Source organism: Macrobrachium rosenbergii, chromosome 22, assembly GCF_040412425.1.
Source record: "Macrobrachium rosenbergii isolate ZJJX-2024 chromosome 22, ASM4041242v1, whole genome shotgun sequence".
Taxonomy (NCBI): domain Eukaryota; kingdom Metazoa; phylum Arthropoda; class Malacostraca; order Decapoda; family Palaemonidae; genus Macrobrachium; species Macrobrachium rosenbergii.
In genome coordinates this window covers 4661268-4688171 of record NC_089762.1, presented here as the reverse complement: position 1 = coordinate 4688171, position 26904 = coordinate 4661268, and the positions used below count along the sequence as shown (strand labels likewise).

The window sequence follows — 26904 nt, the reverse complement described above, 5'->3', positions numbered from 1 at the left end:
GTTGGCACTGGGTTCTGTTATGGTGCTGTCAATAAGGGTGTAATAGTAGCATTCTTAAGAACTGGATGACGTGATAGTATCTCAGGGTATGAAGATTGTCCACTCATCATGAAATCATGAATCAGTTACCATTAGCTTGGATTATTGTCAAAAATCATGAGAGGTGAACCGACCTGCGGCTACTCTGTAATTTATGGGGAGTCTTGGAGGACTCACCCAGTGCTTACTCTCTTCAAATTTGGTAAAGTGTTTCATTCACACAGACCAAACTAAATATCTCTTAATTCCTAGGGCCTAGAGTTCCCAAAGTTGCCATACTTTGGGTTCTGCCAGTGAACAAACACATGGATTCAGGTGTCAAATGAGCCTACATATACTTGTGAGACACTGACTGATTAATTGGCTTTGGCCATGTGTAAAGTGAGTGCTGTGAGACAAGACACTATATATTGTTCATCATGTCTTCCAGGACTACATAATAAACTGAATCAACTAAAAATATTTGTTATAATGCACAAAATTTAAAGACTGTCAGCTCCAGTAAAAGTTTTGATGTCACTTAATATATGTGCGCTGCTTTCAGCCAGATACACCCCTGCTTTCTTGAGACTGGCTGCCATGGCATTCAGTCTGAGACTTCTCAGTGTTATGCCCACTTTATCACTCGGTGATAGTGAAAAAAAGGTTTGTAGCTTGTAGGGACAAAATGAATTTACAAACTATTTTGTGCTGGCCTTTTCCTACCTTTACTGATTAGTTTTCCATGTTGCAGTTTCCATTCACCAAGGTATCTAGTGGCAACCATGACTTGGTCCCACTTTTCTGGGCAGTATTATAGAGCTTAAGGAAAATTAGAAAATTTGTCTTTTGGCAATACTGTATGAAAAGTTTTTTATGGTTGGTATTTTTATCCTTAATTTTTCTTTCAGAATTGCCCTACGAAGGCCGAAGCTCGCCGTAGTGCTGCAAAAATAGCACTCATGAACTCTGTGTTCAATGAACACCCTTCACGCAGAATTTCTGACGAATTTATAGAAAAAGCTGTAGCTGATGCCAGAGCCCAATTTAAGGTAAGCAATGCCTTTGATGTGATTACAATCAAATGCATGTGTTCCTGTAATTTTGTAATGGTGTTCTTATCCATTGTGTTATTTTGGTTATTAATATTTGTGTTTGTGTTGTACATACATTCTTAAGGAACAATCCTCTTCAAAACTGAATGCTTATAAGATAAATATTGAGAGGTTCAGAAAGGTAAAAAAGAGTAATTTAGGAAAAATTAAATAAATGAATCCAAGTAAGCGTAAACTGCTAGTTATTGGAAGTTGAAAGGAGTATATTCATCCATACTTTTGGTTTTATGCCATCGTGATACGTTTTCCTCCATTAATTTAGTATTGATATATGCCAGATACTTTTCTAGGCAGCAGGAAAGTGGGTGGGTAATTGCTTTGAAAGACAAAAGTGTTTTTTGCCCAGTTTATTCTCATGACCAAAGTAATGAATGGGGACAAGCATATAAAAGATGAATTCATGTTCCTAACACTTACTCCATAGAAGTACAGTCAAGGTCCCATTTTAGCCTTATATATTATATGGTGGCTTTATATAAGGAACACTGCATCAGCTATCATGGCCAAACTTTTTATTGACCTCTAACTTAACTGCTGTACCTGAATTTCCTGGTAGGTGGTTACAGAGAACTCCAGGTTTCTTATAGGATCTAACGAAAACCCACTCCTTATCGATCTAGTCAAGTTTCAAAGTCCAGGTAATTACACCAAAATATTGGTTTTGTAAAACTTGTGTAATTTCATTTACTCACATCATTGATAACAATCCAAAGGCAGGCCTCTGGATATGTAGAACACAGCCAGCTATAAGCTACATGCCTGGATATGTTCATCTTACTGTTTTTAACCTTTATGTGAATTTAACCTCTCTCTCTCTCTCTCCACAAGATAATATTTCATCACTGTTGGTATTTCATCTCTGATCAATCACAGTAAAATTGTTTAAAACTCAGATTTCATATGTAGGCAAGACAAAACCAAACAGGCTGCAGCAAGTTCACTGACGGCATTGAATGAGTGTGTGCATACTTGCGTACATACCCTATGCACAGGATTGCATTCATCTTTTGGTTTGTAAAAATAAAGAAAGTTAGAAAATACAGTAAAAGTATAAACAAGAATACTGTAGCATAAAATATAAACAAAATAGTGTAGGGGTGTGTTTGTTACTGTATTAGGCTTTAATGTAAACACCTCAGTTGCTCTCTCTCTCTCTCTCTCTCTCTCTCTCTCTCTCTCTCTCTCTCTCTCTCTCTCTCTCTCTCTCTCTCTCTCTCTCTCTCTCAGTACTGTGCATATCCTTTAGTGAAATATGAATTACTGTACCATAACAAAAAACAAGAAACTAAGCACACACCAGGAAGTTCGTGATGTCGTCGAATGAGGGCGTGCATACGCAGGTATTGCCATATTTTCAGCCTAGCCTGAACTGTACCATTTTTCATTACAAGTTTAGCTGACTAAGTATGATTATCACTCATATTATAACAGCACACCTGAGAATTTTTTATCATTGTTGATATTTCATCTCGAACCACTGTAAAAATATTTAAAACGCGAATTTCATATGCGGGCAGGACAAAGCCAAATAGGCTGTACAAGTTATCTGATGGCATGGAATGATTGTGTGCATACGTACGTACTTACACATACGATTACATTTATCTCTGGTTTGATAGAATAAATCTTGAGAAATACAGTAAAAATATAATTGATAATACTGTACCATAAAATATATATAAAGTAAAAAATGCGCTGAAGTTTCTTCGGCGCAATCGAGTTTTCTCTAGTGTATAATGCTGTATGAAACTCTCACCCGCAGACCATGAAACTTTCAGCCGCGGCCCGGTGGTGGCCTGTGTTATTGGTACCTATAGTGGTGCCAGAAGCACAATCATAGTTAATTTTAACCTTAAATAAAATAAAAACTACTGAGGTTAGAGGGCTGCAATTTGTTATGTTTGATGAATGGAGGGTGGTTGATCAACATACCAATTTGCAGCCCTCTAGCCTCAGTAGTTTTTAAGATCTGAGGATGGACAGAAAAAGTGCAGACAGACAGACAAATAGCCACATCAGCACAATAGTTTTCTTTTACAGAAAACTAAAAGGTGAAGGAGTGTGTGTTACTGTACTTAGATGTGAAAATGTAAACATACCTTGGCTATTGCTAATAAAGTAAAAATATAAATAGAATACTGTTGCATAAAATGTAAATAAAAAAAGTGAGGTGTGTTACTGTATTGAGACTCCAATATACTCCAATATAAATGTACCATGGTTATTGCACACACACACACACACACACTCTCTCTCTCTCTCTCTCTCTCTCTCTCTCTCTCTCTCTCTCTCTCTCTCTCTCTCTCTCTCTCTCTCTCTCTCTCTCTCTCTCCTATTCACATGATTGTATTTATCTTTTGAATTGAAAGAATAAAAAAACTAAGAAAACGCAGTAAAAATATAGACGAGAATGCTCTCTCTCTCTCTCTCTCTCTCTCTCTCTCTCTCTCTCTCTCTCTCTCTCTCTCTCTCTCTCTCTCTCTCTCTCTCTCTCTCTCTCTCCTATTCACATGATTGTATTTATCTTTTGAATTGAAAGAATAAAAAACTAAGAAAACGTAGTAAAAATATAAATATTCACATGATTGTATTTATCTTTTGAATTGAAAGAATAAAAAACTAAGAAAACAGCATATAGAAATATAAATAAAATAAATAAAAAAAGTGAAGGAGTCTCTGCAACTGTACTTAGACTTCGATGTAAACATACCTTGGTTATTGTTCTCTCTCTGTCTCTCAGTAATGTACATATCCTGTAATAAAATGTGAATTACTGTATCATAAACAAAAAACAGGTAACCAAACAAGCTCTATCAAATCAGGTCTACCTAGTCCTCTTCACCCATCAAACACTGCCCCCCCCCCTCCACTCCCAGCCATAGAAACTGCTCCCCAGCTCCACCCACCTTCCCAGAAAAAAAAAAAAACCCTTTCTCTGAGCCTTCCTCCACACAGTCTTACTGCCCCTCCACTCCGATGGCACCAAGCCATTTCCCCCCACCATCAAAACTTCTTGAAACCTCCTCCACCCCCCAAAACCCTTTCTCAGTCACTCAAAATGTAGGCAGTGTTACCAACATTTTCTTGAGGCTGTGCAGCATTGCCAACCATTGGAGGATATTGTGTATCTTTGGGGCATTGATCCTTGGTTTGAGTGTGTTGAGTTTTGGATAATGGTGATCCAGATCATCGAGGGATTATATATACATATATATACACAGGCAGCCCCCAGTTATTGGTGACCCAGTTTTTCGGTGCTTGTCCAGCGACAAAAATCTATGATTTTCGGCGCCAGTACAGGCAGTCCCCGGTTATCGGCAGGGTTCTGTTCCCAATGGCGTGACGATAACCGAAAATCGGCGATAATAGCACTAATCCCTGGTTAGCGGCGCCGATAACCAGTGATCAGCGCCACCAATAAGAGGCTATCACCGATTATCAGCGACAAAAATCTGGTTATTGTCGTCGCTAGACAAGAGCCGTAAAACCGGATCGCCAGTAACCGAGGCTGCCGATAACCGGTGACTGCCTCTATGCACCAATTTCTGCTTATCGGTGCCGATATGCACAATTTCCGCTTATCGGCACCAATATACGCCGATTTCCGCTTACTGGTGCTAGTATGCGCTGATTTCCACTTATCCGCTGACATGCGCCTATTTCCGCTTATCGGCTCTGATATGTGCCTATTCCTGCTTATGGCGCCGGTACATATAACAGAGGTGCCAAGTAGGTATGTATTGGCACCATAAGCGGAAATCACCGATTTTTGTCACTAGACAAGCACCGAAAGCTCGAAAACCCTTAGAGCATTTGTTGATTTTTTTTTTTTTTAAATCTTAACTTACTATGAATTTTAACATATCTTTTTAGTGTGGAAGCATGAGTAAATGTATTTATTGTATGTACATGTTACAGTATGAGAACATGTGCTTGTATGCAGTTTTTAATTTCATTTTAATTCGTTCAACATTGTACTGAATGACCTATTGGGTCCCAGTGCTTGGCCTAGGGTCTAGACCTGGTATTTTATTCTAATCCTTTGGGCCAGCCCTATGAGAGCTAAAAGTCAGCTCAGTGGTCTGGTTAAACTGCTTACCACCACTACTACCTGGAGAGGCAACAGAATGGTGTGCTCATATAATATTATTACTATTATTATTTTTATTATTATTATTATTTTGATGGTGCACTTGTATAATGGTATTATTATTATTATTATGATTATTATTATTATTATTCAGTAGATGAAACCTATTCATATGGGACAAGCCCACAGGGGCCATTGACTTAAAATTCAAGCTTCCAAAGAATATGGTGTTCATTAGGAAGAAGTAAGAGTAGGTAAAGGGGAAACACATAAAAAAGAGATCACACGTATTAAAAAAGAAAAAATAAATTAGCTTATTAAAAAGAGAAAATGTATTAAAATGCAAGGAGAATGGTGTTGAGTAGTAATGCTTTGCGTCTTCACTTGAACTCCTGAAGTTCCAGTTGCACGACATCCTCTGGGAGGCTGTTCCAAAGTCCTACGGTGGTAGGAGTGAAGGGTCTCTGGGACTGAGAAGTTTGTCAGCGAGGCACATTTACTGCATATTGGTGCTGCTGTTCAGCGAATCTGGTTGCTCTCAGCAGGTGAAGGGGATCAGGGATCAATTGTGATTGTGAAAGATCTCTGTTGAAAAACAACTTTTGAAAAAGTGACAAACGAGACCATCCGTTGATGGTCCAAGTCATAACTGCTACTATTAGGAAACAGACCCCTACCATCACGAACCACTCTTATCTAAGAGATAAATCTCTGGCAGAAGCAAGCATCCACACCGGAGAACAGTATTCTAGTAAAGGAAGCACAAATGACCTAAAACAGGTTGCATTGATTTTATCACTGTTATAAATATATGAGGCCTTACAAACAATACCTAACTTTCATGCGGCATTTGCTGAAACTTTCATTAGATGTTTCTCAAAAGTTAGCTGTGAGTCAAAAGTTACACCTAGAATAGTGATGTGGTGGGAAATCTGTATGAGATCCGGTAATCAATAGAGTTTTTGTTTTACTCAAGTTCTGCCTTATACTGTACCCCACCGACTACACCATTCACTGATCCGGTCCTTGTCCCGATTGAGGCTGAAGGCAGCTTCATTTCTTATAAATGGAGACTTTACTACACCCACAAGTGTTGCATCATTGGCGTATTTAACAATATTGCTTTCCAAGCCAACAACCTTATTACTTGTATACTGTACACTAAAAATAACAGTTCACCAGAACAATACCCTGTGGAACTCCAGACAAAATAGGTCTTGGTTCACTAAAGAGCCCATGTACAGCAACTTGCTTCTGCTACATTTAAGGAAATATTGAATCCTAAAATATATTCACCTACTCAAAGATTCTGAAGTTTATAAATAAGTGCCTCGTGATTTACTAAATTGAAAGCAGCACTCAAAACCTTATCAAGGTTCCCTTGCAAATGGCAAGTCAAGTCTAAAAGAGCATCGCAGGTACCTAACTGGCTCCGTGCATATTGACTATCGACTAACAATCCTTTGGATTCTACATACTTATATAGTGGCTAAAAAATCAGTTTTTTTAGCAACTTTGGAGAGCACAGGGAGAATAGATATTGGCCTGTAGTTACTGCAGTCTGCAGATATGCCACTCTTTGGAACAGGCACAGTGTTACTAAGCTTGCGCTCATCCAAAGATACTACGTCAACATGAAAATCTATAGAATCTACTTATCTTGGGAGACAACACACTAGAACCTTTCTTAAAAAACAGAGATGAAACCATCGGTATATTCTCCACCCCAGCTCTCAATATCCAGAATTTTCTTAACATCCCTGGAGCGAAATGCAAATTTTGTAAGAACAAGTTCATGATGACAAGCGTCAAAAGTTCAGTGAAGCAGCTTAGCCTTTTCCCTAGGGCCAGTAACCAATCTACCATCATCTGTTGGTAGTGGTGAAATGGAAGACAACCTTGACCCAACGATAGATGTGGTTCACTACAGATTAGGTTGAGACATTTCCTTCAAGTTTCCTCTTCAAGGAATTATTGTAATTTTCCTTTGAATGATTTCATCTCCATGCGTTGAATTTGGTCTGTTTGTCATGGTAGGCTCGGCTGGTAGTGGCCAAGAAGTCCAGCCAGCCTCAACACACCATTGATTACCAGTGACTTGACGCATGCTGCATGAGAGAGATGCTCCATACACCTGCGCCCTTCGACAGGGTATCAGAAGTCCCATCAGATCCTTTTAAGACTACAGTATTGCTAACTATCTTCATCACACCTTGGAGATGGTACCAGCATTGCAGGACACCCATGAGGCCACTGCGCTGCTTTGGACGCTTTCACACATCGATTCGATGTTGCCATTCAAGAGATACTTCAAAAATATGACATCCATCTCTATGATGCAAGTGTAGAGGAGGTCTTTTGACACACCTACAGCTTCCTGGCAACATGTTTAAGAAAAGGTATTACACTTGAGCCAGAAAAATTTCAATTTTGCAGAAACTATCACTGAAATCAGGTCATGGCACGGTTTCACGAACCAGTTAGCACCATTTCTCACTGCAGCACCCATCATAGCCCCTTTTAGAGGTTCATGAAGAAACCTGCAGGGAAGCAAGTCCACTGGGATGATCAACTACAGACAAGATTTAAGTTAAGTATACCTTAGTTTTACCAGACCACTGAGCTGATTAACAGCTCTCCTAGGGCTGGCCCAAAGGATTAGACTTATTTTACGTGGCTAAGAACCAATTGGTTAAGCGGGCACAGGATGCCATATGCCAGCTGGCCAAAGAAGGTCTTGTATAGTATACCATGGTAGAACTCACCCTATGGTGGCAATTACAGACTGGAGTAAGGAAAAGATAGGTTTCATTATCCTCCAACAATGTACAGTAGCTTGTGTACCTTAGCCGAGTACCCCTTCTGTTTCAAGAGGGGAGGGAGGATTGATGTATGTGGTAGCTGTTATATTGTGCCCGCCAAGGCAGGATATGAAGCTGTTGAAGGGGAGGCTCTGGCAGTAGTTTTGTGCCTTAAGAGGGCTGAACTTTCTGCTAGGATGCCTGAACCTCATTACCATCATAGACCACCAGCCACTCGTAAAGTTTCTAGGTAATAAGGCCCTGGGAAATGTAATTAACCCTAGGTTGTTTAGACTGAAGGAAAAATCCTACAGTTAAAATTGTGTCAAGTATTTGCCAGGAAAAAGGAACTGCGCCACCAACTTCCTGTCGTGGTTCCCTGCCCTTAGGTCTTCGTCTAGTTCAGTGTCATCTGAATTGGACGAAGACCTAACAATAGCAGTGGTTTCCACTGCCACTGAAGCCCTAGACCATGATGGACACATCATGAATGAAGAGACCATTAAGACAGTGGCAATTGATGATCCAGAGTATCAGTTATTAATGACTAAGATATTGGCTGGAGACTGGCACCCACAGAAGTAGCAAGAAATAACATATCTATGCCCATTCTACAACATGAGGGACCACTTGGCCATTACTGGAGAATTAATTACATGCGCATATGATCAACGGTGTGCCCGTTTACTTATCCCGGAAAGTCTCCGGCAGCAAATGGAATTTAACTAGCTTGCTGGTCATCAAGGCCTCAATTCCATGTTGAGAATGGCCTGGCACTCTTGTTTAATCGCCAGGTATGAAAGGCAACTTACGACACTGCAGATTGACCTATACTTTATGCAACATAGATGCAACATCCCTACCTACGAAAGAGATGAGCCCCCTACTTTTTTCAGTTGGAGGGCCGTATGTACATGGCCTACACAGACACATTAACTGGATGGCTAGAAATAGCCCATTTTCCAAATGGCACGACTTCTGCCAGGCTGATAGGGCAACTAAGAAAATACTTTACCTGTTGGGAGGCACCTGAGCAGATCTCCACAGATGGCAGTACTAACTTATTAAGTGTTGAAATGCTCACATTCTTCAGGAGGTGGGGCATCTCAGTCCACCTTTCTTCTGCCCACTACCCACAGCCAAATGGAGTCTTGATAATGATACAGTATACCTCACTGTCCTCCAATACCTTAACATGCCCCTATGTGGGATATGTAAGTCGCTATGGGCAGACAACTGTGCAGTGGCATGCCCCAGCCAGACATTCTAAAGTAACCAGGCACTGGCACCGGACACTCAGAAAACAGAAACTGGCAATGGCCAGTGTGCAAGAAAAATTAAGCTCTGTGGACACCCTTAGATGGCTGATGACCCTCGAGACAGGTGCCCATGTTCAAATCCAAAATCAGGCCTCCAACAGGTGGGACAGAACAGGTGTTGTGACAGAAACTCTCCCACACTGTCAGTACACAATAAGATTTGATGCCGGGACAACTTATCCTTACGCACCTGAAGACATCAGAAGAAAATCCAAGGGCCACCCACTGTAAGTGACTTGCTGCCCACACCCACTTTGCCATTGTGCTCTATAAGAAATAAATCCAAACCTGCATGGCTGACAGATTTTGTGTTAGGCGCATGGATTAATTGATAATTTTGTCCATTAAAGATAAAATTTCCTTGTTTAAACAAATGCTGTGGTCATGAGTTAATGTTATTTTATTCGTCTCAATATGTGCTTGTACAGGTTTACAACCTCTTATCCGTAATTCTAAAAGCCAAAAAGCTTTAAAAACCAAAACATTTTTGGGAGAATAGTAATAATTTGCAAAAGTCAAACAGTACAACTGTATTTATAGTAATGATGATTTATATGAAAGTTGTTTTGCTTGCTGTATCCAGTTACAGTATATTGCATGTATTATCATAATATTGTGATCGTATGCCATTTGCATTTGACGTTTACATTCTAAAAATCTCTGCTGGTTGAGTGCAGGTACTAACATCTTCATTGCCATTAGTTGCTTGAAGAAACATAAATCATAGATACTTTTTCTTGTAAATTAACAAAGTTGGGTGTAAAACATGCACATTACTTGATTGTAAAAGCAGTAAGTTTGATTTCACTAGTTCAGACATCACTTTCACCTATTCCAAAACGTTTTGCAATCTGCCCATTATTAGCTTTATTCAACCGTGGCTATAACCTGCATATTTAATTTACTGTTATTCGTTCTTAAGGTCTCCATTTTGAGAAGGATAAATAACAATGTATTTAATTTTTACTTATGGAAGCCACTATTGAGAATCAGCAAGTCTTATCAACTTGAAAATGTTGGCAGTCAGCTGTTTCTCAATTTTTTTGTCTGTACAGGTTTACAATCCTCATCCAGAATTTTAAAAACCGGAACTTTTTTTTAGCGGACAATGGAGCATCATCATAGGTATTACGGTTGATGAAATATTGAGAATATGATAATTTCAATAAAACTATAGTTTTACTGTATGCAATCATACTGCATGCATTATTTTCATATTATCATATTACAAGGTATGAACAGAGCAATCATGCGCCATTTGTATTATGGTTCTGTTTATATTTTTAAAATCATCAGCCGATTGCATTTTACCGACATCATCACTGTCTTTAGTTGCTGATGTGTTTCTTTAGTAAATTATCAAAGCTGAGTTTATAAAATGCAACTATATTTATAAACGCAGTAAATTGAATGAAGTACATGTGTGATTTTGCAAGTTTCAGAAGCTTTTGCCTCCAAAACATTATGCAGTCTGCTCATTACAGTACTTGATTCTTTAGCAACAGCTATAACCTGCTGCATAAATTTAGTGGCATACTTTCTTAACATCTTCTCCATTGCGTGATGGATGAATAAAAATATATTTTTTTGTTTATGGAATTACATTGAAAATAAGCAAGTTTTCAACAAGTCGACAACTGTACTGCAACTTAATAAATGTGCAATGATCACAGCAACTAACATCGGCAAACAGCCGTTTGTCATTTCTGTTGTTTATGTCAAAGCTTGTGGTATTCCAGTGTTTTGCATGCGGTAGCAAGTGGTTGTTAATTGTAAGAAATACAGATAGTCCCCCAGTTGTGATGGGGTTACGTTACAATGGACCCATCGTAACATGAAGTAATTGTAACTTGAAAGTAGCCTAGCCTACACTCAGTAGTATACTCTACACATTTACGGTGCTATACTGTACAGTACTGTTAATTCTCTTTATTTTTAATTATTAATATCAGCTAATTGTGGAGGTTCAGTGCAGATTAACTTATAATTCATAACTTATATTTTAGTACAAACAGAGAAATTGTTTGGTGTACTTGAACAGTGTCAGGCTTGATAGCTACGTATAACTAAAAATTGGACCCAATAGAGGAGGAGGATAAGGTGGCAGGATCACCAACTTGCTCCTCTTCAGCTGTTAGTTCAGGTGTTACGGGGGTAGGATTCGAGGAAAGAGCCGTTACGAGATGTAGAGGGTTGAGGCTCAAATGTGGTAGAAGGTGTGGAAGAAGGTGATGGCACTGGAGTCATTTTCTTGAGGAATGTATCCATTGTAGCTTGCACAGTGCATTTTTTTCGATCTTCATAAATGACACTGTAAACGCAAGAACATCTTCAAGTCCTCTCCCAACTTTAGCAAATCGTTCCAAGTTCACATTCATTTGACTGAAAAGTTTCATTCCATGTTCAGTTGAGGCAGATGTCTCTGCCATTGATTTCTTTGTAAACCTTTGCTCTGGCTCTTCAGTTTCTTCTTCCTCTTCTGCTCTTTTTCTCTCCTGCAAGTTCAATTAAATCTTCTGCCGTTAGCCCCACATCTTGCACGTCTATGAGTTCTTGGATATCTTCCTCTTCAAGTTCTAAATTTAAATTTCTCCCAAGTGTCATGACCTTTTATTAATTTCCACAACTTCTTCAGCCTTATCAAAACCTTTAAATGACTTCACATACACTTTTATCTGATTTTTCCAAATCCCATACATACACTCTTTCTTTACCTCCTTCCACACCCTTCCAATGTTCAGAATGGCATTCAGAACATTGAATTCCTTCCATAAAGTTCTGAGGTCTTTCATTATCTGTATCCTGAACAGCCTGAGCAAACATATTCCAAAGATAATGAGTTTAATTGAATATTGTGTGTGCCAAATTCTTGGAGGGGAGATGTAGGAGTTTCTAGTGTGTGAGCTGTGGGCTGTCTCTCAGCAGCTATGATGTTATGGCCTCAACACTGCCAGTTTGTACCTTGCCTTCATCTAGAGAGCGTATCCTAATCTTTGTTAGAGTACAGTAAAGCCATTCAACCCAACAAAAACTAATAAGAAAGCTGCTGCATAAAAAACCATGGTATGCTGTGGGTAAACAAAGGGAGGCTACCTGCCTACTGAATTGTCTCTTTTACAAGAGAGAGAGAGAGAGAAAGGGGGTTACATTTTCTTTCATTTATTTATGTAGTATATTTTGTTACAAATATGGGGGAAAATTTTCAGTTTAAAGTGTGCTGTTGTTGTTTATAAGCATATGGAGTGCTTATAGTTACTGTAAGTGGTATTGACAAGGTAAGGTGAAGAAGTGTACAGAGTTGCCCTGGAACGCTCACCTGGATTTCGCCATTGTCCGATGGGCTCTTGGCTCTATTAATCTGGATAATTTACCTTCTCTATTATTATGATCACCCATTTTTCATTTTGCCTTCTCATGGAATCTGTGTGATTAGTCATCTTATGTTTTATTGTAATTAAAGATTTTTCATTCCACATCATAATACAGTAAACCCCCTGTATTTGCGGTCTCACTATTCACGGGCTCACATACTCGCGGATTTCTCTCTGGAACGTATCTACCCGTTATTCACGGAAAATTCACCCATTTGCGGTATTTTTCACTGAGAAACATTCACTAATTACTGTATTTTCATATTTTCATGACTAGATGCACTTTTTGTGATAAAACTATTAAAATACTCAGGTATAAGCATTTTTAGAGGGTTTTTCTTTTTTTGTGTTTAAACTATCAAAATAGGCAGCTCTAAGGGTTTGTAGAGGGGTTTTAATTATTCGCTGATTTTAGCTATTTGTGGGGGGTGTGGTACACATTCCCGCAAATAAGGGGGATTTACTGTATTGGAAACTTCGCATGTATGTGTGCGTTATACAGTTAAATACAGCAATTCATCAATGATGATGTCACTGTTTGGCTATATTTTTAGTTGACTCATATGATTATCACACATACCATCACAGTAAACGAGACATTATTTTATCACTGTTGATATATTTCATCTCTATCAATAATTTTTCAGTTTCTCATAATTTTTTGTAACTTGCCCAATGTTTACATTGTTTCATAAGTTTCTTTGGCAAAAATACTTTGTTTTATGAATTTTCACTTTTCTGTTTTTCACACTTTATAAAAGGATATTAACTTGTAATAAAATGCACAATGCAAGAGAGAGAGAGAGAGAGAGAGAGAGAGAGAGAGATCATTACCATGTTAAGAAACTCCCTACATGCAGTATCTTCAACACAGACACACCTTCCCTTTCTTCCATATTTTTCATTTTTTTTATTTTTAACAACCATGAAAACTCTCAAGAAGTCAAATGCCCACCTAGCCTTCTCCACCCATCCTGCATGGCTTCCCCCCCCACCCTTTGCCCAGGAAACTCCTCCCCTGGCCACCTCTCTCCCCCCAAATAACCCTTTCTGTGTGTGCTTATGTTGTGACTAGTGTTAATATCACTTTGCTCTTCCTGCACAGCATTGCCAACCATTCCCTTCCCATCCTACCCCCACCTCATAAATTCCCCAGCCACCCACCACCCAAAAAACAAATATATGTCAACCTATTTATGCCAGTAAATAGTGTTATCAACAGTTCTTTATGCTTGCGCGGCATTACCAACTATCAGTGCAGTTTTTTCATTTTATTATGAATTGTACATACACTATAATATTTTTCATTTTATTATGAATTGTACATACACTATATATCACACATATATCTAGAGTTCCTTGGTACTGGTTGCATGAAGATAATGTTGAATGGTGGATAATGTGAATGCAAATAATTGAGGGGTTACTGTATATACTGCAATATTTTTAAAATAATCCCTAACTGTTTTGCATTAAATTGAATATAATTTTAAAACAGTCAGATCTGTGCCTTAGTTCATCTTCGAGGGCGTTTGTAAGTTTCCTTCCGTGATGCATTTAACGTAATTGGTATGCATCAGTTGAATATAAAAAAAAAGGCACTTTTAAGAGTTTTATTCAGCTCATTCAAATTTAAAATCTGGATAACAAAATTTGCTCATTTGTTGGCAGTTTTTATTCCATCTTTTTTTTAAGAAGCAAGATTTTAAAATTTTATGATATCATTTTTGTTTATTTCATATAGAACTGTTAAGGATGATTACTGAAGCCTGTTTTCCTTTTATGTGTTATCTAACATCACAGATATCACTTGTTTTAATTTCAGTATATGAGGTGGAAAAATGGATACATGTAGTAATGCCTTAAATTATGTAAGATGGGTAAATTCTGATGAAAATATAACCGAAAGTAATAAGCAGTTGAATTAATGAGAGCAAAATAACAAGGCAATGATGTTTATACTGGGTTCCAGTCAAGTATGTAGTGTCCAGTTGAAAGACCTATGAATGAATTCTTTTAACGAAAACAGTTGGAAGCTGCAGTTGTTGGCTAAGTGCAAGTTTATTAGGAAAGCAGTATAACTTTGATATAAGCCTAGAGCTTAGTCAATAAAAATGACTTAAAGTCAGGATGAAAAGCTTTGTGCTGGGGTTTTGTTTGCAGGCAAAAATGCAGTTTTGCCAGTTGTTCCTTAACATAGGGACACCCTGTCAAAAATCTTAAAACCCCTGGGACTACTGTCATTGCTTTGGAAACTATGTTTTTATAGAAGAAAACTATAAATTACAGGTAAATGAACATCACCTACTGCATGATTTGATCCTTTAAGGAATAACATGTCATACCAAGTAAAAACATTGGGTTTTTATTCTAGGTTATTTCTACCAAACAGAAATAATTTAATGATAAAGAGCAGTATTCTAATAGAATCATAAAGTGAGATTCAGAAAGGGAGATGATTTGCCATCATACAAAACTCATCCAGGTGTTGGCCTGCCAATGGAGAAACAAAGAATATCTGTACTGTAATGGTTAAAAATTAAAAACAATGTACCCTCACTTATTAATAACCTATTTAACAGCGGTAGTGTGAAATGACAGCAAAAACTCATGAATTTGCTTATGAAGTTTGTTGTAAGTAACCAAGACCTGATTGTTTTTTTTTTTTTTCATTTGACAAGTGTTTTGATTTTTCTAGCAATTTTGAACTGAAACTGAAGACAAAAACTTTCCTGATTTTGCTAATGAAATTGATGCAAAGTTTAATGTACAGCATTTCATAGCTAACAAATGTATGATCCATATGAGTAAAACTTTAAAGTTCTTTTGTTTAGAATTTTAAATATTTTGGACACCTAATATTTATTGAACGTACATTCTGTTTGTTGTATCCTTTTGATTTTGTATCCTCCATCGAAGTATAATGGTATACTGATTATGAATGAACATTGACTATGAAATGATTGAAAAACTAGATATCACAGTGATTTTGTAATCTCCGTCATAATGTTATGGCATGCAGATATTGAATATAAACTGGTGTAAAAAGTCCACAGCACTAGACATAATATAGTGCTTGGAATTTGGTAACTAGATTTTACTGCTCTGAATTTATGAAAAAAATTAGGGGCACCTTGAAACAAATTAACCTTATTTTTTTTGATAAGTGATATATAAAATGTTGTTCATAACATTTTTATTGCAAACTGCATTCATTATATACTGTACTATACAGTAGTACCTCAACTTGACAGACCTCAGAATAGTGGATTTCGTTACTTAACAGACATGCCCAAATTTGATAAAAATAAAAATATAATCAAGATATTTCATACTCACATGAAAGTAACCTGGTAATCAGACAGTGGATTGAGCTCATTTTAGAACCAAGAGTAACCTGGTAATCAGACAGTGGATTGAGCTCATTTTAGAACCAGGTGACCTCCTTTACTTTCTGGAATAACCCAGTAAGTACAACTCAGCGTCAGTAACACAGATGCTGTGATGCTAGTTTTAGTAGCCATAAAAATAAATAAATCCCAGTAAGTACACTAGAGATATTGGAGGATGAACAAACTCATAACTACCACTTTCTTGCTTGAGACTATGAGTGTAGGTCCTTTGTTTTCAGGGTAAGTGACCTGTTATGCCCCAAAGTTTGTGCTTTTCGGTCATTTATATTTTAGTCGTCTGTGTGTGTGTGTGTGTCCATACATACATATGCATCTGGTTAGGAAAATTACACATTTACTATACAGCATTTTTATTGACATTTAACTTTTTGCAGTACAGGGCTGTCATGTACTTGATACAGCATAATAATGTAGTGTTACACACACACATCTTTCAGTGAGTATGTGTGCTTGTGTACAGTAAAGTATTGCATTAGCATAAACTACATACTTAAACTGTTTGCCCTAAATTCTCTTTCTCACACATTTACCCAGTGCTGTACAGTGTTGTATTGTGTACTTAGTTCACTAAAGTCATTGTTATACATTATTCAGTATGTATGTGCATTGCTTTAGGATAAAGTATGTTCTTACATTATACATTATTCAGTATGTATGTGCATGTGCATTGCTTTAGAGTAAAGTATGTTCTTACATTATACATTATTCAGTATGTATGTGCGTATGCATTGCTTTAGGATAAAGTATGTACGTACAGTGTGTTTGTTCCCCTGTCATTCCCTCACACCACCACGTCTCTAAATCTTTTTTTTTTTAGTAAGAATTTGCAGTTACTTATGTTTATAAAGAGAACATGTTTGTATTTTCATATATGAGCTTTGTGGACAGTATTTTACACATTTTGTAAGCACAAGTGTAGGTACAGACAAGGGTATGTATTTTTAGAAGCATTTCAGTTGCAGATATATCTCAGAAATTGATAAGTAAATTATATATTTTAAATTGAAAGAAAACTACAAAATACTTGTAAGGGTAAGTTATTAAGTACTTAATAGGGAATTGCTCTACACTAAAAGGTATTCAAGTTGGCTCCAGGGTACTGTATTGTTTAAGCTACATGTCAGTCTTCAGTACTTGGTGGGGCAGACCTGCAAGCTGTCCATTAAGTTGACATGCTGCTAATTTAGTTGTCCTTGCACTATGGAGCTTAAACTGATTTTTAAAAATTTACATTGACTTTGTGATAAAATATATTGTGCATTTGTTGCATCATAATAAGAATAGGAAGAACCATGAATAAAATTGGAAAGATAGAACAGGTCAGGTAGTAAATGAATTCAAGGAATATAGAATAACATCTTAGCTGTTGGTAAATCACAGTGCAAAGGATTGGAAAAGCCAGATCTATAAAAAACAGATGGAATTGGTAGAGAAGGAATAGGCATGATCTTATACCACATGCACAGGGGAACTAATTGACTGTAGAGCAGTGAACAGCAGATTACTGTTGGCAGTGTAAATCAGAACAACGCAATATTAGGATTACAGTGTGCTGTGCACCAATGCAATATTTGGAGTATAGTGTGCTGTGCACCAGGGAATGATGCAATAATAGAAAGATATATGAGAATTGTTCATGGTGATATGGAGGACAAAGTTGGTAGCACCCTTCATGGCATGGGAGAAACTGCCAATGAAAATTGATTGCGATTTATTAGTTTTTGTGCTGCAAACAATTTGGTGATTGGAGGTCCTTTTTCAACAAAAGGACATATATAAATTGACTTCTTCAGATAAAAGTCAGTAACAAAATACAGTAATCACACAGGCATTGATCAAAAGAGAAAAAGAAAACTGAGGAATATTGTCAGCGGTGATCACCAATTTGTCATTGCCATATTAAAGTTGTATTAAAAGCACAAAAAAAGTTGACAGTATCTACAATTAATATGATAAAACTACTGGAAGATGAACACCAGAGAGGTGTATGCAGTTGAATATTGAAATACTGTAGAGTTGCAATTCTAGATATCATATCTGAGAAATGGATAATGACTGAGGCCTGGTTTGACATCAAGAATGTATATCAGTCTGCTGGAAAAGAAGCGCTGAGATATGGATGAAAAGATGAAAAATATGTATATCAAATAAGAACTGGGATATAATAAAGGTTAGAAGCAAAAGATGCATGTAGACAAGTTTCAGGGAGGGTAAGAAAGTAGAAAAGGAAAGCAAAGTAATCAGGTCTAGATAATGAAGTTAAATGAAGATCTAGAGGAGATGAGAGAAAATGCTTGGGCGAACTTGGGCATTGGAGTAAGGTTAGCCTACAGAATAATTAATGAAATCACCATAAGTGAGAAGAGGAGGAGGAAGATACCCATCAAAGGAGGAATGGATCAATAATATCAGAAGATGAAGAAAAAGTGTTGGATGGAACATTATGTGAGGTTATAAGTCAGAAATATTAGGGAGGAAATTTAACTGACATACCAGAAACTGAAGATGACTTGAATATACTTTTGAATAAATCACAGCCTTTGAGGTGGAATCAACAGTAAAGAAACTTGGGAGATAGCCAACACAGTTATAATGTATTGTTAGCTGAAACTGAAGTGTTACCTTGTATACTAACCAGAGTGTTCTGCAAAATATGGAGTGATGAAACAAAGCCTGGTACGCAATTGTGAACAGAAGTCATGGCAGAGGTACCAAAGAAAGATGACCTCATGTTGTGGTAGATGTAGAGGCATTGCAGTTAGGTCAGTTGTAATGAAAATATTGAGTATGCTTATTTGCAATAGACTTGAGAAAGGAATTGACAAAATGCATAGTGATGAACAAGCTTGTTTAAGAAAAGGCAGGAGTTGCACAGATTAAATATTCATATTAAGATATATGGTAGCAGTGTATGGAATTTATAAATTTTCTTTTGACGGCTTTTGTGATAATGAGAAGGCACTTGGTCTACAAACTAATATTATGAAAGATTGTGTGTCAATATGGCATCCTTTATAAGTGTGTAAAGCAAACTGAAAATATACCTGAACAAGATAGATGCAAAGTTAATGTTGATGGGGTCTTGTGAAATGAATTTGCAGTAAATAGTGGGGGTGCTACATGGGAATGTTATTTTACCTGTGTTGTATGCCCTATCATTAAGTTTATAAAGAAAAAATTGATCAGAGATGGAAGAGAAGGTTTAGCCTGAAGTAGTAATAGAAAGTTGACACTTGGAATATGCAAATTATGTTTCAGTCAGCAAAACCTAGATGATTTACAAGCATGCTCAATAGAATGCTTCATAAATCTAGATATGGGACTCAAATCTAAGAAAAACAAAGGGACAAAATAGCATTAGATTAAGAACGGATAAATGAAGTTAAAACTTTCAAATATTTAGGAACAATGGATATCCCAGTACAGGTTCTCTTGAGTTCGAATTTGGTAAAAGACTGAAATAGGCCAATCAAACAATGGGCAAGCTGAATAAGATCTGGTAATCATGTAGGCTTAAATTGCAAGATTTTAAAATGTAGAGAGTCCATTACGATCTGTATCGCTATGCATTCATGAGTCATGGTATGACAGTGAAATTGTAATTAAAAGATTTTGTCACTTCAGGAAAAAAAAAAAAAGCTTTTAGAAGAATATTAGGAGTCAGATGTTAGGATAGAAATTATATCATAAGAGAAATTAAGGAAGTTCCATATAGTAGATAAGATAATGTTGAAAGGGAGATGGAGATGGCTTGGACATGTCCTTTGCACTATCCCCAGGAGAACAATACATGATAGTGCCACCTGGGCTCCTGTGGACACCAGAAGAGTTGGAAGACCAAGACCTGTTTGGATGGAAAGTATGCGATGCTAGGCTGGAGATTAGTGGAAAATTGTGGTAGACAAAGCACAGGAAAGACACAAGAGGGATTTCTCAGAGGCACTTTTGCATCACTCGGTGTTGGAGATAATGATTATCAGAAAGTACATTATGTAATTTTAGTGAAAAGTAAATTTAGTGTATTTAAGAACAGGCCCAGGAACTTTGATTGAAGGGACACAGGATCTTTTCACAAATTGTATAGAGATATTCAGGCCAAAAATGGAGTTTGTAATTCACGGCACTGACATAATATCCTGATTAGTGTTATGAGGAAATACGCAAATATAATTGCTTGAAATAATAATTTAGTGAGTTGAATGCAGGTTAATGTAAGCTAGGGTAAAAGGTAACTAGAAATTGTCAAGAGCATGTTTTGTTATTTAACATTTTACATCAATGTAGTATAATGCACTGATGTGAGAGTTAAGGGGTGCAAGTTAGCATGTCAAGGTCGTCTGATGACCCAAAGGTTATTAGAGAATGTACTGTATTTAAAAAGGTTTCCAGATCCAGCCAGTGATGCAACCATGTTTTGTCATAATCAATTTTTTAAGAAAGGGTTGATACCATTCCTATTTACTTATTTTTCCCAGGAATACTCTACATACTATGTTATGAGCCACTGAGTTTGTGTTTATACTGTATATAAAATCTGAAGCTACTATTGTATCCAAGTTACTCACTTTGCTCTCATTTACGTGAGAGCATTCGAAGTTATGGAAGCTTGTCAGGTCACTAGTGTTTTGGCTTGTTCCATAAGAATGTATGCACGCAATGTAAAAATTTTGTGTTTAGATTTATTTTTAATAAGCAATGTAATGAAGAACTTGATATAGTATTTTTCTTTGACAGCATGTAGCTGACTTGTCTCTTCCCCAAGGGGACCCAGATGAAGCTGACAATCCAAGTACTGGAATTGGAGCTTTTCGATTCATGTTGGAAACCAACAAGGGACGCACAATGCTTGAATTTCAAGAACTAATGACAGTTTTCCAGCTGTTGCACTGGAACGGTTCCTTGAAGGCCATGCGAGAGAGGCAGTGCTCCAGACAGGAGGTAGTGGCTCATTACTCCCACCGTGCACTGGATGATGATATGCGCTCTCAGATGGCCCTTGATTGGATTGCTCGTGAACAGGAGAATCCTGGTGTGATTGCTCGAGAACTTAGCCAAAGTGAGCGTGAATTAGAAGCTGCTCGTTTAGCTGGTCGTGAACTCCGTTTTCCTAAGGAGAAAAAGGACATAATGATGCTAGCATGTTCACAGTTGTCACCCTCGCCACTTGATCCTTAATAATAATAGAAGTAATAATGTGTGTGTGTTTTAGCAGAGGCAGGCAAGGGTTCCACAGTGATATTAGCACCAAGGTGTAGAGGTTAATGCTTTCATCTCTGCAAAATCAAAGCTAATTTACTTTTATTGTTGTAAAGATTTTGTGTTGTATCAGTGAGTGTTGTATATAATGTAAATAATAATTCCAAAGAATTTTATTATGTAATTATGATAATGTTAAGCTTTGTGGGGTGTGACGGTGAACTCCACATTAAAACATATGCCCCTGGGAAACTTCTATGTTGTTTCTTAAAACCAAGTACTGTTGAGCTTTATGACAAGAAAAAATAGCTGACTTGCATAAGATTGATAGGATATTTTACTCAGTCTTAAAATGAAATAGTGCTTCAGAGGCACATCTTTGATTCACTTTCTTAAAGAACTAAACTTTATATTTTACAGTGCTGTATACCATTGCTGTCGTAAAGCTTCTCAGTACTCCTTCCTGTTTTGTTTTGTGTCATTTTTTTATTCCAGATCTGTAAAATTTATGGACCAAGTCTGTACCTATAAGTGTGTACTCTTGTTACTAAATAGTAGACAAGTGTACATCAAATTGTTAAAATATTTAATTATTCAAATTTTCTGATATCTTCTTCCAGTCATTGACAGAACGAAAGTGAAAAACTGTAAATGTAGGAGTAAGTAGCATAGTACAGTACCAGGTTGCCAGCGTGATCACCGCCTTGAAATTATCATCAGCAGTCAGAGTGCAAGCAAGTGCCTTTTTATATTGTACTCTACTGCAAGCACCAGATTTAGCAAACTGTGCAAAGATCTCAATAGCAGAAATATAATGATACTATATTATGTTCTGGTTTTCATTTTATGAAGTTTTCCTTCTAGCTGCAATAATTGCATAATGGTAATTTTACAAGATCACTATCATGTGTCAAATTGCTTGTTGAAATTTTGCTATGGTAAGTTTCTTTGTAATTGTTAACATTTTGTCTGTAGTACATATGTTAAAATTATGCATCTAAATTTATCTTTATGTAAGTGTAGATACATGCGTTTTTACAAGCATTAGTTTCTTGTATTTACTGGTATTTCAATAATTTCAAGGGATTATTTCTTGGTTCATTTGAATTTTATTATATTTTAAACTCTATGTACAGTGCTTTAAGCTTCGTAATATTTATACTGTAGCAACTTTTTCATATGCATGCAAGTCTTGATGATTGCAACAATTTTTTATAACAAATGAAAAAATAGGAGCATGTTGTCAAAAAAATTTTTCATAATTTGTGATATTTTATGCTTAGCAAAATTTAAGTTTGTTTTTTATGCTGTACATTATTTTTTATTTTTAATGTATATTATAAGCAAATGTACCGAGATTACCCAGTACTAGAGTGCAATTCAGAGGATGACTACGGTCTGGGCAATATAGACACTATGTGTAATGTATGATGACTGCACCAGCCTCAAGTGACATAAAGTTTTGTTTTGGCATTTTTTTACTGCTTTCTTTAAAGTAATTGTTTCATACTTTTCCACAAACCCATTACATTTACATTATAGTCTTTGGTGCATCTGCCAAAACCCCAGACACTCCAAACTTTATAGAAAAACGGAGATTCCCCCACTCCCTTTAGGCTAGCACATTTGCATATGGTTCCATAGGTCTTCCAGAGGCAGGTAGCTTGCTTCTTTTGTGTCTGCCCACAGATTAACAGCACTCTGTTCCTAGGATTTAATGGGTTGCTGGTTTCACAAGACTTCATCTTCATCCAATATCTTCTTGTATTAAAAGCTTAATCTTGGAAAGATAACTTTCTGACAATAGTTTTGTAATTTTGTTATCACTGCAGCTGTAATTTCAATTGGTTTATGGTTTTATTTTCATTTTTTGCCAACTGATCTCTACACCAGACTAACCCTCTCAGTCACTAGGCCTCTGTGGGTGGATGGACTGTAGAGAGCAGCGACTAATGACTTAGATTTATTTCATAACTTTGCCGCAAGTAGTTGCTTTAAACTCGTTTATTTAAGCTTTCTTACCCTCTCTACTGTCAGGGTTGATGCGTAGTTGCTGACAGAATTTTACTGTTGAGTATGGATGAGATGATTATGAGAATGTGGAGAGTGAGGATGGGCAGCACGACTCCTAAACCATGAGGGGCTGATAGGGTGAAAAAAAATTGTCCAGTGCCCTCAGAGCTGGGTCCAATTTCAACAGACTGACAACCCCTAGGGCAAAGAGGGTATTCATGAACACGAAAACATGTTTCACAGAAATTCCTAATGTGCCAGAAAAAAAGTTTGTATATATAAAATTTTGTCTGTCCCATAATTCCTAGCACCTTGACACTGAGTGGGATCCTTCAGGGAACAATGGCACACGGTCCGTCTGAGCCCACCACTGACTTACAGCACTAGAGGCATCATTTATACAGTATCTAGGTATGAGCCCTAAGGCAGCCTGCATAAGAGAGGTTCATCTGTCCTTTATATGTATCTCACAGTAGACATGGGTAAATAGCTGGATGCACAATAAAACTTAGCCGAAGGACAGAGTAACTAACTAGTTTGACATCAGGTAGGGAAGAATAATGCACATACTCTATTGCCCAAAGATGTATCACACCAGTCTAACAACCCACAGTGTTTCTGTGTAAGGGCTATGTATCCAGTTATTCAAAAACCCTACATTTTTAATATATTTTTTGGCACAAAATTATGGTAGATCACTAGAACAAGTAGGAGGGAACAGTGCACCGTTAGCTAAGGAGCTACTTAACTCAAGCTCGATCGCACATTGTTCCTAGCTGTGGGCTATATACCTATTTACTAGACATTTAATATATCATTTGATAAAAAAGTCAAAATAAATGAGTAATTATCTTGCAATTAGGTGGAAACTGTGCACTGGCCATAGCCTAATCTGCTTAGTTTTTACCACAAAATTTTACTAGCTGTTGATTGTATAGCCCAGCTACTAGACACGTTTCATTCAAATTATTTTCAAATTAAAGTGTTACCTTTTGACTTTGTCTGTAGCTGTACAGTTATGTATCAACTACAAAGAACCAAAAAGTTGCCATTCTGCAGTCTTTGAAGTCTTAAGATTAAAATATCTTCCATAAAAATTCTATGAACATTCACTTTCATTGATACTAGGAGAAAAAGACCCACTTACTGAAATTTCTGATTTATGTATGTTATACGCACAGTTTTACAGATAGTCTACAAAATACTGCTCTTAGCTTACGATAGCTGTTGCTAAAATCTTCAGGTGCTTTGGCCTTTTGACATTACTTTTGTACACTTACTACTTCTCTTCAAAATTAATCATATGATTTTTATCCTAACAAGGTACAGCTAATATATTTTTGTTGCATGTTTACTACTCTTAAATGTTCCTTTATATGTAAAACCAGATTTCTCCCAGTCTCCCCATGTAAGAAAGGTCACAACCCCTCACTGAATCTTTATCTTTGTTTTTGTTAGTGTATATTTGTAAAATCCCTGCAGTTTTCTATCTTGACTATTATCAGAGGTGTCAAACTATTAATTTTTTCAAGCAATGTATGTACTATACTAACTTGTTTTCTGTATTTAAAAGAGCAGAAATGTTGTCTACATAGTCTTCCATAATACTATTTTACATCCTTAACATTCATAAAATTATATACACAAGTTTGTGAGTATGGAAGACGAGGAACTCATAGCTATTCTATTCTGACTGTGTGCCTCTATCAATGTCTTACCATTGTAATTAAAATGAGCCTTACAAACTCAACTTTATCAGCTCATACACATTACTGTGCTGGAAATGAAATGTGTACACTCCTCCTCCTTTCGTCCTTCTAAACTAATACTTTAATCTAAAGGCATGTTTGTGAATAAGGAAGTTTCAGTGAAACTGTTGATATTACTGAAAGGCTCTGTAGGTTCTTTATGTTGAGTGTTTTAGATGGGTCAACATCACTCTAGTCAGTTTCAACTTGTCCACCCATGAGTGAAGATGTGGCACGTGCATGGATAGCTTGTGATTGGCTGAAAATCAGCGTTTCCAGTATCATTGGCTTATTGTGATAAATATTCAGACTATTTCTTCAATAAAATATCTGATTGTTAATATATACGAAAAATCCTCAAACCTTCCTATATACGTAATTCATAAACATACTGATCGGTATTGATAATAAAAGAGAATATATACAAAAGACAATTTTGTATCCAACAATTTAATCAGATCAAATACAAACGTTAGGCTTTCAGTAATTATATTATATAAAGAAAATGAAGTTTGGGTTAGCCCAGGCTACATGTAGACTTTAATTCACAAACCATTCAAATTACAAGATTTTCTTACCATTCAAACTTAGTTCAATGCACAATTTCATTGCATGCTTATAAAAATAACCAATACGATGCCAAGGTAATATCCACATCCATAGACTCAAAAAATAACCATATTCAAGCATCCTTCCAATGCCTCATACCTAACAAATTGTCTAGGCTAGCCTTTTATTCCGTATATATGTTATCAACACACAAACAAAGGACGATGGGAACTCGGTGAGATTTCAAACTTCTGTTTGATAAGTTATTTGGCAAAATGCTCCTGAAAGTGCCCAATCACTGAGCTATTATTATAACGATTGTATAATCATGAAAAAATTATATATTCTGCATTATATTTTGAAAAGAAAACCACATCATCATTGCCAGTATTAACTGAAATTTCCTGCCTTCTTGCCAATGTTGCAGCAGCTTTTCCATTCACCTCCCTAAGACTGCCTCACATACAATATTTCACGCTGTTTGGAATATTAGCTTCCTCATGTAATTTACATGCAAGATAATATTAAAATACCTTTTATTGGCACTAGCATAGCCAGATGTCTTTTTATTTACCTACAGTGAGAGAAAAGATGATTATTTCAAGTCCATTGTTCGTCTGTTTGATCTGAGTAGAGGAAAACAAGCTCATCTTTAATGTGCTTGTATTGTCACATCATCAGTATAAATTGGCATGTTTATGATGTATTCAAGGTGTGTGTGTTATTTGTATATACAGTATAAGCACTCATATGTAACACTGAAGAAATAGGTTATATCTTTACCACTAATGGAAACAATGATTTTCAGCCAGTCATGAGTTAGCCATGCATATTGCCACATCAAACTAAAACCTACAGTATATTGGTGACTACTGTAGACAAATGGAGTGAAACCGATTAATCCCACACAATTACCCAATAATTTTATAAAAGGAGTGGATAAGTATTTTGGGGGGGTTATTAGTGATGCTACTGTGGGCCGGAGTGGGATATTCTCGAGGGAATCTCAAGAAAACCGTAAGGCATATGGCATTTCTGGTAATTTTAGGGATAAGTCTCTATCATAAACATCTTTGTCTATATAACATTTTAAATTTTGAGTTAAAATTCCGTTACCATGTGTTTACACCCAATTTTCATTATAAGGGAAGATAGGTATTTTACATATGCTACTATCCCTTGCATCTTATATAACATTTTAAATTTTGAGTTAAAATTCCGTTACCATGTGTTTACACCCAATTTTCATTATAAGGGAAGATAGGTATTTT

The 26904-nt window shown here is 36.7% G+C and overlaps 2 protein-coding genes across 7 annotated transcripts in view; one reads left to right on the top strand and one right to left on the bottom strand.

Annotated features, from left to right (window-relative positions):
* The window catches only part of lft (lowfat), a 298961-nt gene extending 276810 nt beyond the window's left edge, over window positions 1–22151 (top strand). For both annotated transcript variants that reach the window (XM_067124176.1, XM_067124177.1), the window contains exons 3-4: window positions 930–1070; window positions 20862–22151. In XM_067124176.1, the coding sequence (XP_066980277.1) occupies window positions 930–1070; window positions 20862–21302 (582 nt within the window). In that variant the 3' untranslated portion in view covers window positions 21303–22151. The remainder of the gene's footprint in view (window positions 1–929; window positions 1071–20861) is intronic.
* Window positions 1–26904, bottom strand: part of LOC136850553 (uncharacterized) — a 74121-nt gene that overhangs the window by 11969 nt on the left and 35248 nt on the right. Inside the window, exons 4-5 of one of the 5 annotated variants that reach the window (XR_010856651.1) lie at window positions 16112–21234; window positions 15368–16064 (exon numbers count right to left, since the gene is read on the bottom strand). The exons of 2 other annotated variants lie outside the window; for them this stretch is intronic. The gene's annotated coding sequence lies outside the window, so the exon portion shown is untranslated. Of the gene's footprint in view, window positions 1–3843; window positions 3887–15367; window positions 21235–26904 lie in introns of those variants that run through there. 2 more of the 5 variants (XR_010856653.1, XM_067124178.1) reach the window with 2 other exon arrangements.